Genomic DNA, 18,612 nt, shown 5'->3' with positions numbered 1-18,612 from the left:
TTAGTGAAACATATCTCAATTAAACATGAAACATGACTCCATTTTCAAATGCACAATATGTTTACTTCACCAAAAAAAATTAAACCTACAAATGTGCACCAAACAACATAACAACAGTGCCTCGTTGACTAAGCAATGTTAATGACCCAAAAAAACGTTTCGACAACAAAGGCACGACCATGACTCTGCTGAGTGTTCCACTGTTACTCGACTACATTCACAAACAAGGATGGAATACGCACACATCAACCACGTAGGCAGCACACGACGATTAAAACATTTAATTGAACAAGATAACTAAAAATATTTAAAAAAAAATTGATCCAACAAACGCCTGTTTCCGTAAATCTATCCCTGGAACCGCCGGATGGCTAACAACTGCTTTTTGACCGTTACATTTTTTGCATGACAAACTAAAGATCCCTTTCATTACACCGAGTCCATTTCCATCGTCTTCCTCATCTGTTTCTCGCCGACCGCAACAATTTCACCACCGCACGCACACCTGCGGCCATGGACGACGGGAAACTAACAACATGCACCGAACACATCACTACCCACGGTACAACCGTGCTGGAAGTGGTGTACACCAACGACCCAAAGACTATGGAGCGAATCATCAAAAAGTACGAGGAATGGTTGAAGGGGGAGGAGAACAAGTTTGTCAGCCTCAACCTCGAGTACACACGTAAGAGCATTTACATACGACAAGGGATCGCCGTCATCCAACTTGCAATGTGTGAGCATGTCCTGTATACCACTACTGCATGTCCGAGCGCTCCCAAACGTCTAAAAAGCACGGACACGCCAGGAATCGCCGAACTGCCGTCCTGATACGGCGGGATACGAGGATACGGCAGGATACGGCGGGATACGCGAATTTTGGAGTATCCCCGAAATTCGAATTAAAAAAAAGAAAAAACAACTGGGATACGCGGGGACACGTTAGGGATACGGCCTGGCCCAAAAACACACCCCCGGCCCAGCCACGGCCCAATATGTAACCCTATTTTGCAGGGTCTCCATACGAGCTGCTCCCTGCCTCCCAGCTCGAGCTGCTCCCTGCCTCCCAGCTTGAACAGAAGGAGCCGCCACCTTCTGGATCGAAGTTCCCACCACCTGGACTCGCCGCCGCCGGCGCCGGCGACTCCTCCATCCAGCACCAGTCTCTCTCTCTCTCTCCTCGCCTCCTCAGCTCCTCGCAGTTGTAGCCTGTAGGTAACCCAGCAGCTTCTCCATTCTTCAACCTCTTCCTCTTTTATTCTTCAGATTCAGATTTTGTTCCATTATTAAGGGATTAAGCTACTGGGTCTGGATGCTTGCTAGCTTGTTGTTGACTTGTTGTTGCTACCTCTCTGCTTGTGCTGCTGCTGTTTGTTATGCTGTTGCTGCTCGCTTGTGCTGCTTGGGCTGATGCTGCTGCTGCTAGCCTACTAGTGCTACTGCCTATTTCTGAATTTAACAGCTTGTGTTGCTGCACACTTGTTGATAGGTACTCCCTCCGTCCGGAAATACTTGTCGGGGAAATGGATGTATCTAGAAGTATTTTAGTTCTAGATACATCTAATTTTATCTATTTGTGCGACAAGTATTTCCGGACGGAGGGAGTAGCAACTAGCAAGTGGCATGGCATCTGGGAGCGCCACAGCTGGTAGCCAATTTGTGTTTGATGTGTTTTGCAAGATGCAACTTGCAATGAGATGGGGGGATGAGGATCGATCAAGCACTTGATAAAAGAGACACCAAATGGGGCAGTACTCTAGTCTATTCTTTATTTTGATCTATTTCTCTTTAATTTTCTGTCTTAACTCTATATTACATGGCATATTTTTATTTTATTTTATATATACTTGCCGTATCCCCGAATGGCTGTTTTTGGAAAATGTCGTATCCCGTATTCCCGTATCCGTATCCCCGTCTTTCCGTCCCTGTGTCTGTGCTTTTTAGCCAGACGTTACTTGACTTCCTGCAATGCAAAGCGGTAACTTTCGCTAGCATCGACACCAGGAGCGACAAGACCATGCTGGCCCGTGCATGGATTAAAATTCCAGACGAGTACCACGTCGACATCCAGAGGCAATTCTGTATCAAGGGCAGTGGAGAAAGGGACTCCATGGCTGACCTTGCAGCGGCCATCACCGACCCCTCCTACAAGAACATGAAGAAATCATTCCCAAAGGAGAAGCACCAGTTCTGGGAGTGGAAGCCGCTATCCCCGCTACACCTTGAGTACGCAACAAAAGACGGGTATGTTAGCTACGAGTTATACCGTAGAATCCTAATCATCAAGAACGGACTACGTCACCTCCACCAACAACCAATGAAGGAAAGACTCCGCCCACGTAAGAACAAAGACGACGGATCTACCAACGGCTGGAAGCGCAAGAAGGGAAACAGTTGTTGGTAAATTGCGAGAAAATAAATGCCTACATTAAACTAACCTATGTTGTAAATATGATTGTTGTTGCTCAAAGGTTCTGTGTGTAGTATATTACTATTTTACGTTTGAACACATTGGTGTGCTCATGTACAAATGCGTAATACATTTTGCATGTCTAAATGCAATTAGTAAGTTATCTCCTAGTATTGAGAAAACATATATTGTATCCATAATTATAGAAGGATAAATATATGACACGATGTTATATTATAATTTTCATATTTATCCTACACAAGATGCATCGTCCATTTACAAAGAATATGTGATTGTATCGTTGTTAACTTTTCTGTAAAATGCTTATTCAACATTGGCATGAATAATTCATAAATACTGCAGAAGAACATTCAGTACACACATGCAAGGGACAAGCACTTGGTTAGTTTAACCACATTTCACATCAAACACTGCTCTGTCCATTCACAACTTCCTTGCTTATTGCACACAAGTTCCTTTCTGTAAGATGCCACAAAAATAAACTGTTGTGTGCAAAGTACCTATGTTCTGTAGGATGTCGTGGCTCTCAAAATATATATTCCAAACCATGCTTGTGGTGCCACACGCCCGTGACACTAGGGACTTCACACTTGTGCTTGAGCTGCCATACGCAAATGACCCTCTCTAACAAAGTATTCGCACCGATGCCTCTCCTGTCAAACTCCCGTGCCTCTATAAAATATACACGTTTTGTACATCAAGAGGGTTCATACCAGTGCCTCCAGAACATAAGCCACACAAACGTGCCCGTAGTGACTTCACCAACGTGTCTCTAATGACTTCACTTTCATGCCTGCGTTTACTCAATCCACGTGCCTCACATGAAAACCACAGTGACCCTACGTGCTCCGCACACATGACCGCCACCAACCTATACTTGTGCCACCAATCTATAACTGTGCCTCCTGCCTATACAGGCTACACTCACGTGACTCTAATGCCCAAACACCCGTGCCTCGTGTAACATGCATCGTGACTGTACAAGCTATTCACGCTTGATCTCCCGTGCCTCTTGGATGCTCCACAGATATTCATGTCTCTACAACCTATGCCAGAGGAAACATAGAAAAAACAAAGGCACACAGGTGCCTCTAATCTATGTATAACTATGCCTCCAATTAACCAACATCCATCCCAAAAAAATCTAAAAAAGAGATGCACTGCCATGCCTCTACTATAAATGAAGTGCAAAAATGAACATTGAGGTTCATATATAAATAACATTACACTGTAGCATAGATTTTTAAACAAAATCCATTATGATCAAAGCCTATAACTAACATCACTGTGGCAGAAGATGAAAGATAATAACAAGCTTCCCATCACGCTCTTTGAAAGTTATGAGCACCAAGTTGTTTACTTCAATAGACGATGCTTGGAGAAAATCACTAAATCCTTCCTTTTTGAACATCATCCTATTACCCAAGCCAACGAAGTAGCAACAAGGAGTGCTCACACATATATCATCATCACGAGATACCAAAGTAACTTCAAGAGTTAAAACGTCAGTCCTGGGAAATGTCACAAACTCCTTCAAACTTCTTAGAACAATGCCAGGAATAACCTGACAAAAACATCAAGCTATTAGAAATAAACCAAAAATTAAAAACTAGAAATAAAAGAAATAATAAAAATAAATAAATAAACATAAACAAAGAAAAATAATGGAAAATAAATCTGACCATATGATGACCATTAACATTCATGGAATTAATCATGTGAACAAAAGGACAACAGGGTATGTACTCATCATCAAAGAGTTGGCACGTCATGAAATACATCTGCCGATAATTAAGAAAAACACCACGGGTGCAATAACAACTACCAACAAGTTGCTTCTCGGAGTCGCTCAAACCATCAAGAGCTACAAAAATAAAATTAAACAGGATCAAGGTAACAGAAAAATCATGTGAAATAAAACAAGTTAAACACTTCCTTAAAATTAAACCTTACCAACATAAGGTAAAGGAGACAACATATCTCCACCCCGATAAAAGTCAACACCAATCAACGTTCCATAGTGCTCAAGCCTAACTGTCATTCTATCATGATGACGAAAACCATAATCAATGACCAAATCTTCCCAGGAAGGACCATGAAATTTGCTTCTCATCCGACCTTGACTAAACAGAACACCATACAAAAAACCCTCACTAGAGTGAAGAGCAAGATCAGTATCTCTGTCACCCCTACTTATGGCTAAAGCCTTACACTCCTCGATGTAACGAGCAAGATGAGCTCTAACACTGCATGGAATATACTGCAAAAACGAATGATCATGATCAAAAAAAGAATACCTAGAATAATTTCCCTTCAAAATAGCAACAGCAGAACCAAAGAAATAAGGGTGTATGCCAAAAATTGATCAAATATAAAATGTTATTCTTACAACACGACTCGAACAACGCCGATCCAGAACCACAGTGAACACATCTACAGAAGAATCAACAGAAGAACACGGGCCACCCGGCATACGGCAAAAAGGACAGGCCATACCTGCAAAGAACACAATGATTATCAAGAACTAATTCCACAAACCGAGTTGAAACTTCACATCTAATAGTGTTGGTAGCCCCTACCCGTAACTACCCCATAAATCTCCATAGCCCGGAGATATAATGGGAACAAAAAGAGAAACTAAAAGGGAAACAGGAAACCCACGAAGGCAACTAGTAGGGAACGATGATATCGCGAATGGGGAAGTGCGGTCGATGCTAAAGAAGGACCGCCGTAAGGGCAGGCGACAAGCGCGGCGGGCGCGACGAGGGCCACTGTAACCACACGACAAGAGCGGCGGATGCGACGGCCGGAGACGACGGCAAAGAAAGAACAGTCCGCGGTGACGGTTTAGCCACACTAAAGAGAAACAGATCTCAAAACAGATCAAAAATGTATTACAAAACATTAAAAGTACAAGGACTAAAGTGAAAAAAGTAAAAATCATAAAGGGAAACCAGAAACCAGAAACCACGGGAGAGGTCGTGCATGTGACAAGTGTTGCGCGCGGAGCGTCCCGGAAAAGTCTCACGAGCGCTCCGCGCGCGACACTTGGCAAGTGGGGAGCGCTCCGCGACTAATCGTTGCGGGGAGCGCTCCTTAACTAGTGATTTCACATAAATAACTCATTTTTCCTTTATACCGAGACTTCACGTGGGCCGGATTGTGTGTCGTGTCCCCTGCGTACCGAGTTGGTCCATGTTGCGGAGGGTGCATGTTATAGTTTTGAAAAGCTTTTGTCCCATATTGCCCGCGGTGGGAAGATGCACCCTGCTTATCTACCGGGCTGCCTGTCGTTGGTTCGCCTCCACGGATGCAATCAGCTGCCACTCTGAGAGGAAAAAAAGAGAGGAAAAAGTGAGGAAAAAGGCACATGCTGTTAAAATAAAAGGCCTAAGACCAAAAAAAAGAGAAAAGAGGCTCATTGCTCTTTTTAATTTTGGGTGTAACACATTTTTTTACTTTTTCTTGCGATGCATTTTTTTAACTTTTATTAATATAGTCGTTCCTTTTGACAAACTTTGTTTACACCACAGCAATCTAACATACGAGGGCTACATTACCATAAAAAAATGCAAATAAAATATCACATCAAGCACCATTCATTACCCAAAAGGCCATAACCAGAAGATTTTTTTAGTTTTGAACTTGACACATTCTTTTACTCTTAATATAGTCATTCCTTTCGATAAAGTTGGTTTACACATTGCCATAAGAAATTGCAAACAAAATATCACACCAAGCACTATTCATCATCCATAGCCAGAAGACGTGCATATGTGGTTTTAGAACTATTACCATAGTCTTTGCATGAACTCCGACATGGAGTATGTGAGCTCTGAGTTCACATGCACCCTTTGATGTAGTAATATCAAAAAATTGTTTAAAATTTTCAAAAAATAATCTGAATTTTTTTGGTAACAAACATTGATGTGTGTTTCACATGCATGTCAATTTTTGTGATGAAATGACATTTTTAGAGGAAAAAAGCAAAATCATGCTCCAAAGAAACTGTTTTTTAAAGCATTTTGGAGCCTCAATTTTGTTGATTTTGATGTGACCATCAATGTTTGTTGACAAAAAATTTCAGGATTTTTTGAACCTTTTTTTAATTTTACTGTAGCAAAAGGTGCATGTGAGCGATGTTTGTGGACTGGGTACTTTTGCCTCCAGAGTAGAATCTACTCCCTCCGTTCCTAAATATTTGTCTGTTTAGAGATTTTAAATGGACTACCACATACGGATGTATATAGAATATTTTAAAGTGTAGATTCACTCATTTTGCTCCGTATATAGTCACTTATTAAATCTCTAGAAAGACAAATATTTAGGAACAGCATGCATGTCAAGTGAGGGACTTCATTTGCCCCTGCACAGCATCTATACCAGACTACAACAGCATTAAGAGTTCTAAAACTACATAGAGTAAGAAAAAACATTTCTTTTGTCTTCATAGATAGACGAGACCCGGGCATGCAGAGAAACGTACGAACATCACTAACTTCAAGGTAATAAGTTAAAAAAACTATCCAAAATTATAGGTGGTTACTAGAGATACACCTCATACAATCATGGCTAGAAGCCTAGAATACAAGGATCTTCTGCCCGGGAACAACGAGAATCCCCGTATGTCCTCCCTCCTCCCCAAAAGGGGGCTGTACCACTACCTCCTTTCTGGCTCCAAATCAGCATGTACACTGGTTGACGGTGTTGTCCAATAAAAATATTGACAGGGTTTCCCCAGAATGTGCTAGATGTTTCATCTGAATATACTTCACTGGCTGCGCCGCCAACGTTCGATATATATGGCCCATCCTTGATTTTGCTTATCACTCTGATTCCTCACCAGCAGCGTTTAAGATACTCGCTAGATCTTGGACAATCTCAGACATTGGCGGCCTGAATTCTGGTTCCGGCTGCATAAGAAATTTCGGGTCAGCCACATGCTCAATAAAATCATCTTATTATATTGCTGTCCTCGGAAACGAGCTAAATAAAACCGGAATATCATAGTGAACAAGTTTATAGGACACCAAGAAAATAATGGCTTTTACCCCAAGTATTCATATTGGAAAGAAAAATCTGAGCAACAAAAACCTGAAGGATGTGCTAGTTATAACAAAGCAGCACATATTGTATCATGTCTTGTGCTTCGAAAGTACAGCTTAGCTAAGAAGGAATGGAAGCATTGAATTACCGGAATACAACGACTGATGATGTCGACAAAACGAGACAACACTTTCTCAGAACACTCTCCACGAATAGAAGGGTCAACGATCTTTGTTAGTGATTCGATGTTATGAAACTGAGACTGGGCCCATCTAACAAGATGATGTTCATGTCGCGGACGAGAACTGCATATTTTAAGAAAATAACAAATAGGTGCATCAGAACGCCGCATTTTTTGTGGAGGTGCATGATGTAAAAACATTTAAAAAAGGATCCTGATTGAGCACTGCAAATTACATTGCATCACTGACCTGTCGTATGGTTTACGACCAGTAAGAAGTTCTAGCATCACCACACCGAAACTGTAAACATCACTTCGATCAGTAAAAGTTCCAGATTCCTGGATTTCAGGTGCCTCGTAATTTAGTAGTGCCCGCATGCGACCAGACAACTGAAATCAAAAGGAACGCAACTGTGAGTACCCATATATTATAGGTTTCAGATTCATTTGCACACGTCACCGAAGTACAGAAGCAAGAATCCCCTAAAACAAATGCAGAAGCAAGAATAACTGCTAGATAATTAATCCATAAATATAGATCAAGTCAAATTTCCTTTTGTTTTCCAATTGCCTTTCATGCCATAAAATAGCTAAAGATGTAGAGAGAACTAGCTAGTTGTAAGGAAATTGTTGGACTAGACCTAATAGCTGTCAATGTCAGGGGCTCACAGTTTTGCTAGCTCTATATTATCTCCATAATTATATGTAAGTATGTTCATGCACGACGAAGCTGGAAATCAACTGAACAACTGTGGGGCAATGGCTCGTTTCTGAAGGTCACTGGAAAACAAAATGATACTTCATGAAGTCTAGTGATGCTTCAGCAAATCATGTCTAATTATTTTGGTCAGTACTTGGGATAATTTGTTAGGATTTCAACCAGTTAACGACTGGGTGTTTCGAGACTCAGAATTTGTACTGTACTGTTGAAACAGATCTTGTTTACAAGTTTCATTCTAGTAATAGAACTGGGGTGCCATGTTTTTCTACATAAGAGAAGTTGCTATCCTCCATGAACTCATTGTCAGATAGATCAGGACTAAAGGATTAAGATCTTGACAAAACATACAGTTCCAAATTGTAAGTAAACATGGTAAATTTTCTTTTTTTAATCAATGTTGTAGATCTTTTGGTTACAAAAAAGGCTAAAACACCCTAAGCACAAGAGTTACAACTAACACTTGAGGTTACCTGTGTAACAGAACTTGACAACGTCAATACAGACAGTCCACATTCAGCAACACGTACTGAGAATCGATTATCAAGAAGCACATTGGCTGGCTCAAAATTCTGATGCACTACTGGAGGCTCGCAGGTGTCATGGAGATACCTGCAAGAAGAGCATTGATTTTAAATATGAAGGCAGCCCCTTAACAAGCTAAATTAATCATTCGTGAAAAGGTATTTTGAAGTAGAATGCAGCTTACTCTAAGGCTTTTGCTGAACCAAGAGCAACCTGGAGACGGGCGCCCCAAGACAGTGCACTATCTAGATCCTCTCTTTCATGTAACACATCATGTAGTGTTTTTCTACTGAAGTGGTTATAAACAAGTAACCGCTGTCCATATTCTGCACAGTATCCAACAAGCTCAAGGATGCTAGGGTGTCTAATATCTGATATACACGCAACCAGCTCTAGAAAGTCATCTACTGGTATTCTTCCATTGGCATTGTCTATCTTCATAACTTCCAGTAACTGTATAGGATAAAACAAGATGAGGACAGCATTTCAGTAAGCATAAAATCCTCTTGAGTAAATGAAGAATACATTGTACATACTTTGCCTTCAGGAAGTTCTGCCAGATATACTTTTCCCAACCTACTCTCTCTTATTAAATTTTCCTCTCCGAAACTATTTGTATATTGCTGAAGTGTTGCAACAGAAAAGGATGTTGCAGATGTCGAGGGACCTGCCCTTGGTGGGGTGCTAGCTCTTTTTTCTGGCCTAACAATAGGATTAACAATCACTTTTTCAACAGGAGGAGGTGGTGGTGGGGACACTGGCGGCGGCGGCGGTGGTGGTGGCGGCGGCGGCGGCGGTGGAGGTGGCGGAGGTTCCACAGCAAAAATATCCGACTCTGTTCGCTCCAAGTTAATTACACGCTCCTCTCTCTTTTCAGGAGGCTTCTCCAGAGCAGCTGCCAGCAGTTGATAAATTACATTATACATTTGGACTTAAACAGGTCAACAATATTACAGTATGAACTAGTGGTCAGATTTACAAGTATCTGTACCTGGTATGGCCAAATTTATTTCACGAACAGGCTTCCTGTCAGGAACCCCAGCTGAGCCTGTTAATGAAACATCATATACCACAATATAAATAACAGAGTAGAACATATATATTATACAACAGAAAGGTAAGTAAAGTAGACCTTTTTTAACGTCGTTCCTTGACTGTGCTGAAGCTTGCTTGACTTTAGGCTCTTCAACTCTTTGGTGCACCCTTCCCACCTGACTTGTTGTATAATCATGTCTCTGTCTCTCTTGGTACTTGGACAGGCAAAAGATTACCAGCAGCACAACAATTATGAACAGCACAATGGCAAGAAAAACGTATCCAACGGTCCTTAGGGTTGAAGACTTGTGTTTCCCGGAGGATGATCTGCTGTCTCGAGCTGTGGATCCACTAGAAGAGCTCGAGGGTGTATTAGACGATGAAGGAGTTCCTGAAGGGGATGAAGGAGATGATGGTGTTTGTGTCGGTGTAGGGCCTGTCGGTGTTGAAGAGGGTGACGTGGAAGGAGCAATGCTGGTATTAAATGGGTTCCCATCCTTTCTGTAGGAAAAATAATTAGTTGCTTGATAAGCTGTGTAAGTATCGAGTGCAGGAAATATTCTTTATATAGATACAAGAACAATGTGAAATTGTAGAAGACACCAATAAACCTGAAATAGGGAAAATGTTTCTTACTTCAAATTTGGTATGTTGAGTAGCTTTGGAGGAATCGGTCCAGAAAATAAATTGTTCTCTATATTTCTGTTAAAAGAGAAATAAATTATCACAACAAAGCGGATATATTTGTATGCATTACAAAAACCAAAGCTATCAATGATCTGTATTGCAAACTGGATCGACAGTTAAGAGTTTGATTGACATCAATATTCTTTATTAATCACAAAAATCAACTGCATTGCATGAAAGATGGTACTGGCTGGTTATTGTTTTGTAGAACGGTTTGTAGGAAAGAAACAAAATACTGAGATACCATTGTCCTGATAAACAACTGGAGCACAGAGGAGAACTGGAGGTACAATATATAAAGGGCTCAAATAAGAGATGCAAAACTACTTATCCAGTGAGCTGTTCCTTCTAACCAATAAAAATATTGTTACATTTTTTGTAATTGATTACATATTGTACATACAGAGCCAAGTGTGTAACTGACATATACATTGTTTAAGTATGTGGAATTGTACAGCCCTTTTTTTGCGGGGGGAATTGTACAGCCTTGACTGAGGAAATTCGAGGTTGATTATGCTAAATAAGGCAGAAACTGTGTGCCATACTTGCACGCAAGTCCAGAATTATATCGAATTGCAGTCAAATTCAATGTCTATACAATGACCGAAAGAAAGTTTCTGTTTAGCAATCAGGTTCTTATAAAATCAACAATTAACTGATCAAATATTTGATTTTATAAACAGAACATTGTCAATTATTTGATGTGCTAATATAAGTAAATCAGCAAAGAGAATGTGGATATACAAATCACCGAGGGGAAGACCCTGCAACACATCCAGGGTCCCAGATAGTTGATTATCTTGCATTCGCCTGTGAAATAGCATGTTATTAGAAAATGTAAAAAGAAAGTAGCCAAAAAGGAAAAATGCAAGAAAGAAATTGTAGGCTAGACATACAGCGTAACTAGTGATGACAGGTTTCCCAAAGAAGTTGGCAATGGACCACTGAAGTTGTTGGAAGAAATATCCCTGTGAATTGCGATAAAAGCTCAAATGTAATCAGCAAGCTGAATGAAGATTAAGGGCGAGTAACAAAAAAGAGAGAGAAATATGTTAGTCCTACAGGTTTATAAGTCCAACAAGGGAGCCAAAAGCATCTGGTAGTTGTCCATCGAGATGGTTATCATTGAGTGACCTGAGAAAAGACGGAATGACAGATCTTGAGTGAGACAGCTTGCAGAGGAAAGTAATATGTGGCTCTTTTAATTACAGGGAAAATAATAAATTACATGGCTGTTAAACTGTTAAGTTTTGATAGCGACATGGGGATGCTTCCAGTGAGTTGGTTGTCCGAGAGAAAACTGCGCAGCAAGAAACAGAAAAAGATCATCTCGTTATGTAATCAGAAACACTTAAAGGACCTGCACAATTTATTTATTTTTTGAACAAGGAGCTGCACAAAGTAAGAACAGAACTTACAGATTCCGCAGTGTAACAGGTAGATCATCTGGTATAGTTCCGGTGATTTTGTTGTTGCTAAGATTTCTACAAAAAATGTAAGTAAATACTCAAAAAGCTCAATCGGGATAAGAGGACAACATAACTTCTGCCTATAATTACATGTACCCCTAGAAGTTCTTAATTCACCCATGGAACATAGTTTTTTTTCTCAAACACCCATGGAATATATGACAGAATAATTAGATGATACAACTATCAAACATGAGTGAGGGAATAAAATTGACGATGAAGGCCCTTACATTGTGGTTATAGCTGTGAAGTTCCCTAGGCTTCCCAGCTGTCCTCCCATCGTTGCAGCAATAAAATTTCTACAGATAATGAGTTGATAAAAGCCCAAAATATAAAGTTCTACCAGGGAAAGGAATTTACAGAATAATTGACGTACATTGCGTCTATATTTGAGCCAATACATACAACACCCTGCCACTTCTCACCGCAGGGGTCTCCACCATTTGCAGTCCATCCAGGAAGAGCTGGTGACCCAAGTGCAACATACAATCCATTTATAGCAGAAACTGCATTCAAAAAATGGAAGGACAAACAAGCCATTAGCAAGAAACAAAATGCTTTGTAACATCGGTAGGCATAAAATATAGATTCACATACTAAATAAATTGCAACTGCATTTGCAAGTACAGCGCCACTTGTGTAAAAGGAACAACCAAATCAGGTACTTGGAGACGCAATCCAGCATTGTACTATAAACAGCTATTAAGACCATTTCTCTAGAAAATACTCGCGCAGTTAGCCACATTTTACATCACAGCTTTCTACCACTGAGACCCATGTTGGCATTAACTATCGGCGACGAGGGACTGCAAGCGCAAGTTAGATCAAAGCTCGCATCCACGGTAAGCAACCTAACCAATCTTCCACGCCTTTATCCTGCATTTTTTCCACCGCAACCAAATCCTAACTGAAAGCAGACACGTATCTCCCCAATTGGCATCGACAATGATGGTAGTCTGCAGAACATGGCACCACATTGCCTCAGGACCAAAAACATCGCTCTCAGCCTCCACTCTCCACATCGACATCCGAATTGTCTGATATCATCACATCGTTGCTTCCACGGACAGGCACACACAAATTCAGTGACGACATGACATCCAGAAATACGGCACAAACCCACACCCCCACCCCTCACCAGTCTGCTGCACCAAGCTGAACCAATCGGCGGAACCAAAACCCAGCACATTTCTCACCAACCACTGGTGCAGCAGCACTGCATGAAAATTAACGCCCCCCTCCCCTCCACCGACAAATCGTCCGTTCCCCCCGAACAATCGCTGCACAAACAGTAGAGCCAAACGAAGCAAAGCAAGCACATCCCGTTCAAACCGGCTCGGAAACCAATTCGTCAGCCAGAGCCAGCAAGCAGAGCAAAGGCAGCAACCAGGGGGGGCGCTTACCGTCGGCGGCGTCGGTGAGGGCGAGCGCCCGCGGCAGCAATGCCACCGTCGTGGCGATCAACAGCAGCGGGAGGAGCACCCGACCCCCCGCCCGCCCGAGGTACCCGCCTCCCGCCCGCATCGCTCCCTCCGGCCTCGGATTAGTGGAGCATCGGCCGGTCGAGCACACGCGCGCGCGGGAGCAGCACGAGACGGCGCGGCAGGGCTGCAGGAGCAACCGCCGCAGCCAGCGATCGCGGAAACCGAGGCTCGCGCAGATCTAGAGAGAGAGAGGAAGAGGGAGAGAACTGACAGTGGTGACTTGGGGTTTTGCTTTTCTGGTTCGCCCCCGTCTGTTTTTGTTGGCTTCTAGAATCTAGTAGCTGTAAGGGGGAGGGGGGAGAGAGAGAGAGGCCTGTGGGAGTGGCGGCGAAGTGAGAGAAATGGAGTGAGGAGCGAGTAGCGTGCGGGAGCAACGGGCGTGAAAAAGGCGGAAGGAGGTAGATAGAGAGGGAGGGGGGAGTGGGTGAGTGGTGATGGGGAAAGGCGAGGAGAGGGAAAGAAAAGGGTTTAGGAGGATTTTGAGGGGGAAAGGCAAATGGGAAAAAAAAGAGGGCATTTGCATCTGGACATGGCATTTGATGGGATTTTTATTCTCGTGAGACTGATGCCACCGGCGCCGTGCAGGGGAAAGGGGATGGGGGCCCTGCTGACACGGAGATCCGTTGCAGGATTGGGAGCGGAACCTTGGATGGATGCCATCGTCATATTTCGCTCCCATGTGCTACTTGGTGGAGTAGATTGTCCCCTTTGTCTACGTTTGTTATTGTTGGCTTGAAATCAGGATCTAAGAGCAATTTTAATAGGGCCACTCATTTCGTCCGCCGCCGACCGTTTGGATCGGCGCGGACATAAAAGTCGGCCCAAGGTGCTGACCTGAACGAACGCGCGTTCGCTTGGCGTCCGCCTGGCGACCCATTTTCGGCCTAATTTTGAGCCGGATTTATGTCGGCGCGGACATGAGACGAACGCGCGTGCGCCTACTCCTCTTCACGGGCTCGTCGGTCGGTGACAGCCACCATCATTTCCTCCCATTTCTCCCCAAAACCCTCCCGCACGCGCGCGCTCCCGCCCCACGCTCGTCATGGACGACGACCTCGACCTCGACGCCGCCGTCGGCCTCGCCTCCCTCGCCTCGTCCGGCAAAGGCAAGCCTCGCGCCCCCCGCAAGACCGCCGCGCCGAAGCCGAAGAAGGTGCTGATGCCCGAACAGCGGGCAAAGGAGTCGCCAAGAGGAAGGACCGGAGGCACGCAGCGGACGCGAGGGATGAAGCCATCGCGGCAGCCGCCGCGCAACAACAGGTCACCAACGCCCGCGTCGTGACGGCAACGAGGAAGGCGCTCTACATGATGGGGTTAAACCCCAGCCAGCACGGCATCGTCAACGCCGCAGTGGCCGCCGCGGTCAGCACCGGCTCATCCGCCTTCCCTCGGACGATGCTGCCCGACTCGCCCCGCGCGTCGGCTTGCACCCCGGTGCCCGGCTTCCCCGCAGGCCTCCCGCCTCTCGGGGGAGTGCTCGCACGAGGTGAGTGTGGTCATGATTTCCACGCCCGCGCCCGCGCCCATCGACCTCAACGCCACACCGGTGGCCGCTGGCTCGTCAGTCGGAGGCGCGAGGAAACGCGCGCGGCAGACTCCAGCCGACCAGCTGTCGGGCGCATGCAACCTGTTCGACGGAATGTCGGCCGCCAGCGACGACGACTACATGCAGACCATGATCTCCGAGGGTGGCGCGCAGGCCACTGGCTTCGATCCCGACGAGACACAAAGCCAGGATGGCTGAGGGGCGTTCACGACGTCCGCTGGTTTCAATGAAGATCATCCGCCTTCATGCGTGATCACATCGGCCTGGACCTGGACGGCTTCCCTCTCAACCATGAGTTCCCGGAGGACTATGGGCTAGAGGAAGAGGACAAGTGCGACATCGAAGGGGTGCCTTTGTTCGAGGACGAGCTCGCCAACCAAGCCGCCGGGCCGAAGTCGAAGCACAAGAGCAAGCGGACCAAGGCATACATGGCGGCCGAGGACAAGCTTCTTTGCGAGTGTTGGAGAGACATTGGGGAAGACCCCAAGGCGGGCGCCGAACAAAAGCATTCAACCTTCTGGATTCGTGTCCACCGTGAATTCCATGAGCGCAAGAAGTTTCCGCCGTACCAAATTGTAAGCGTGCGCGGGTGGGTGTCCATTACGAAGCGTTGGAGGGTGATCCAACAAGAGTGCAACAAGTTTTGTACCACTCTTGAGAGCGTCAAGGCCCGCCCCGTGAGCGGCATCGGCATGCAAGACATGGTATGCTAGCAAGCCGCCCTCTTTTTGTGCCATCAAGTTTATGCTTGCATGTTCGTTTTGCATATCATTTTGTCAATATGCTTGCATGAAATACATTTGTAGGCATTTCAAGCTTTGGATGCAATCAAGGTCCAACACAAATGGCAAGTGCTTCAACCTCTCCCATTGCTTTAGGGTGATCAAAGACGAGGAGAAGTTCAAGGCGCAATATGCCGCCCTCAAGTCGCGTGGTGGGAAGCAAGCCGTGGAGGAGGTTGGGGACGGCAAGAAGCCTCGGCCGCGGGGGAAGACCAACTCCAAGAAGGAGGACAAGCGGGATGCGGCATCGATCACCTTGATCGCAACCGTGGAGGGCATGATTACCAAGAAGGACTCAAGGGAGGAGAAGCGTCGGCAAGAAAGAGAAGAGCAAATGAACGCCTAAGGTTAAAAAAATAGTTTTGCTAAAAAAGACTCAAAACAGAGAATTACAATGTTATGCTTTCAATGCTACAGGTTCATTCAATGGCAGTTTGAACATTTAAAACAAAGGTATTTTCCCCCTAAAAAAAGTCTTTTTTCACAAAATTAAGTGGGAGGAAAAATCCTATAAAACATAGTGCAAATAAAGAAAATCCTTAGGAAATTGTCTACAAATTTGAATCCTCCTAATTTCTTATAAAGCCTTCGAAGTTTGAACAAATAAATACCCCTAGCTTTTTTTCTAACTATCTACTGTGAGGCAAAACACCCTACTTATTTACAACCATAAATAATCAAATTTACTCCCTCCGTTTCTATAAGTCTTTATAAGGATTTCAATATGGACTATATACAGATGTATATAGACGTAGTTTGAAATGTAGATTCAGTCATTTTGCTCCGTATGTAGTCCATATTTGAATCTCTAAGAGCATCTACAACCGTACCTTTCAAACCCGCCTCATACGCCCGGGCCAGCCGCCTGGTCACTGCCCAGTCATGATTTTTTGACCCAGACAGACCTCTCAAACGCCCAGGCTGACCGGCACCCCCATATCCAACCCAAATATGGGGCGCCCGGGTGTGCCGGGCATGCCCGCCACGTCGCCCTGATGGCATGGCCCCACACGGAAATGCCCAGAAACCCGGCGGTCTGACGGACGCCGCGTCCGCCACCGTGTAGCGCCGCTCTGGCGGGTCATGTAGTGCATTGCCCGGCTATTTAAGTCGACCGGCGCCACCGAAACCCTACCATCCATCGACACTTTCCTCCTCCTATCTGTCGCCGCCGCCACTTTCCACTCCACCCATCCACCTAGTAGCCATGCCCCCACGCCGCCGCCACTACATGATTGAGCATCGTCTCTTCCTCCTTGAACAGGTCCGGATCTGAAGGGAAGCGGGGCTACCTCTGGAATCGGAGGAGGATTTCGAGGAGGAGGAGGAGATGAAGGAGGAAGAGGAGGATGAGGTGGACAAGGAAGATGTGGAGGAGCAGGAGCCACCGCTGGACATGGGGGAGGAGGAGGCGCCGGAGATGCAGGAGGACGTGGATGTGTGGCCGGAGCAGCACGCAATCGTGAACTCCATCCTCTTGGAGTCAGCTGAAGAGGCCAGGCGTCTTCATCAGCAGCAGATGGAGGCGACACAGGCTGCGGTGCACGCGGCTCAGGCTCCAACCCAGGCGGCTTAGGCTCCAGCGCTGGCGGTTGCAGCTCCGGCTCTAGCGCAGGCGACTCAGGCCATCTCCGGCGACGACGAAATATGAGTAGTATAGAACGTAGTACGTAGAAATATATTGTGCATGATTTTGTATGAATTTAAGGGATGAATATGAGAGAGTTGGATGTGAAGAAGGAAATATGAGGCGTGCCCGGTCAGTGCCCACGTACGCGCCCGGGCGCGTCTGCGGGCGTTTGAGGGGCCGGATTTGCAAAGTCCGGCTGTAGATGCTCTAAAAAAGACTTGTATTCAAGTGAAGTGAGGAGTTCATTTTGTCAAGAAACGAAGATAGAGCATGAAGTGAAGATAAAGGTTGACCAATATGAAGTCTGATGACTGGATTCCAGTTGATCAACACACAAGCATAAATGATGCACCACATGGGTTCGGGTAGTCTCATGGTACGGTAAACAATTGTGAAGCGCGCTTTGTGAACTAACATGTCTATTATGTTCTCATTTTGTATATGTGGGTTAGGTGTCATGCATGGCCTTACATTGAAAAGGCAATCCTTAATAGCTCATGTTAAGATGACATCAAGGTTGAGAAGACCAAGTTCAAGATAAGCACTCCGGGAGGATATATGCGCAAAGTCTGTGGTCCATTTTTTTAGAATGTACAAGTGAAAATGTGCTTAGTGAAAGGAAACTCCTATTTGAAACTAGGGAGTAGATTTATTAGCTTCACCAAGCAATTGTGATCTAGAGAAGGATTTCGGCTTGAGGTAAGCATGAACATCATCATCGAATTCAAAGCGGAATGCCCGAGGTAAAGGTAAGTAGTTGAGTGATTTTCCTAGTTCTACTGGAGTCAACATTCTTGGTGGGAGCGGATTATAAGTTTGATAGTCACACTATAAAGAGGGCTATCATACAAGTAGCTAGATCATGTCATACATAGAGTGCTCTAATTTTTGCATGTGATGTGTCCTTCATTTTGGTTATATTTGGTTGGTTCTCTATGTGAGTATCTAGAGCTTGTTTTTCCCTTCAAAAGAGCCCAAAGCCATCAGAATGGTGTTCATATGAGGGCTTACGTTGTTCTTGTGTTGCATGTTCTAGGTTCTCCAGAGGTTCCAAGGCTGCTCCAGGAAATACTCC

General features: G+C 44.7%; 1 protein-coding gene and 1 long non-coding RNA gene across 3 annotated transcripts; one reads left to right on the top strand and one right to left on the bottom strand.

Moving 5' to 3' along the window:
* Positions 1-933: 933 nt before the first annotated feature.
* On the top strand, positions 934-2,653 carry LOC123133975 (uncharacterized). 2 transcript variants are annotated; one of them, XR_006465453.1, is made up of 2 exons: positions 934-1,218; positions 2,008-2,653. It is a non-coding gene; the product is annotated as an uncharacterized lncRNA (long non-coding RNA). The 2 variants fall into 2 exon arrangements; XR_006465454.1 differs by having other exon boundaries at positions 1,207-1,218; positions 1,612-2,653.
* Positions 2,654-6,832: 4,179 nt separating this feature from the next.
* LOC123136604 (protein STRUBBELIG-RECEPTOR FAMILY 3) lies at positions 6,833-13,960 on the bottom strand. Its single transcript, XM_044556028.1, has 17 exons — positions 13,499-13,960; positions 12,472-12,601; positions 12,326-12,394; positions 12,045-12,110; positions 11,855-11,926; positions 11,689-11,760; positions 11,523-11,594; positions 11,371-11,436; positions 10,576-10,641; positions 10,037-10,440; positions 9,896-9,952; positions 9,441-9,799; positions 9,089-9,357; positions 8,853-8,991; positions 7,912-8,051; positions 7,629-7,785; positions 6,833-7,347 (listed from the first exon to the last, which is right to left on the bottom strand). The coding sequence occupies exons 1-17, from the start codon at positions 13,617-13,619 to the stop codon at positions 7,261-7,263; spliced, it is 2,346 nt and encodes a 781-aa protein (XP_044411963.1). The 5' UTR covers positions 13,620-13,960; the 3' UTR covers positions 6,833-7,260.
* Between the last annotated feature and the right edge of the window lie 4,652 nt (positions 13,961-18,612).

The sequence above is a fragment of the Triticum aestivum genome, chromosome 6B (assembly GCF_018294505.1).
Source record: "Triticum aestivum cultivar Chinese Spring chromosome 6B, IWGSC CS RefSeq v2.1, whole genome shotgun sequence".
Classification (NCBI taxonomy): Eukaryota; Viridiplantae; Streptophyta; class Magnoliopsida; order Poales; family Poaceae; genus Triticum; species Triticum aestivum.
This window is presented reverse-complemented; position numbering and strand designations above follow the sequence as displayed.

Coding starts and splice junctions, on each gene's coding strand:
- LOC123136604 (XM_044556028.1), bottom strand. CDS start 13,619: ATGCGGGCGGGAGGCGGGTACCTCGGGCGGGCGGGGGGTCGGGTGCTC. Junction 11,927..12,044: donor CCTGTTACACTGCGGAATCT/GTAAGTTCTGTT, acceptor CTTGCTGCGCAG/TTTTCTCTCGGACAACCAAC. Junction 9,800..9,895: donor AATAAATTTGGCCATACCAG/GTACAGATACTT, acceptor AACTGCTGGCAG/CTGCTCTGGAGAAGCCTCCT.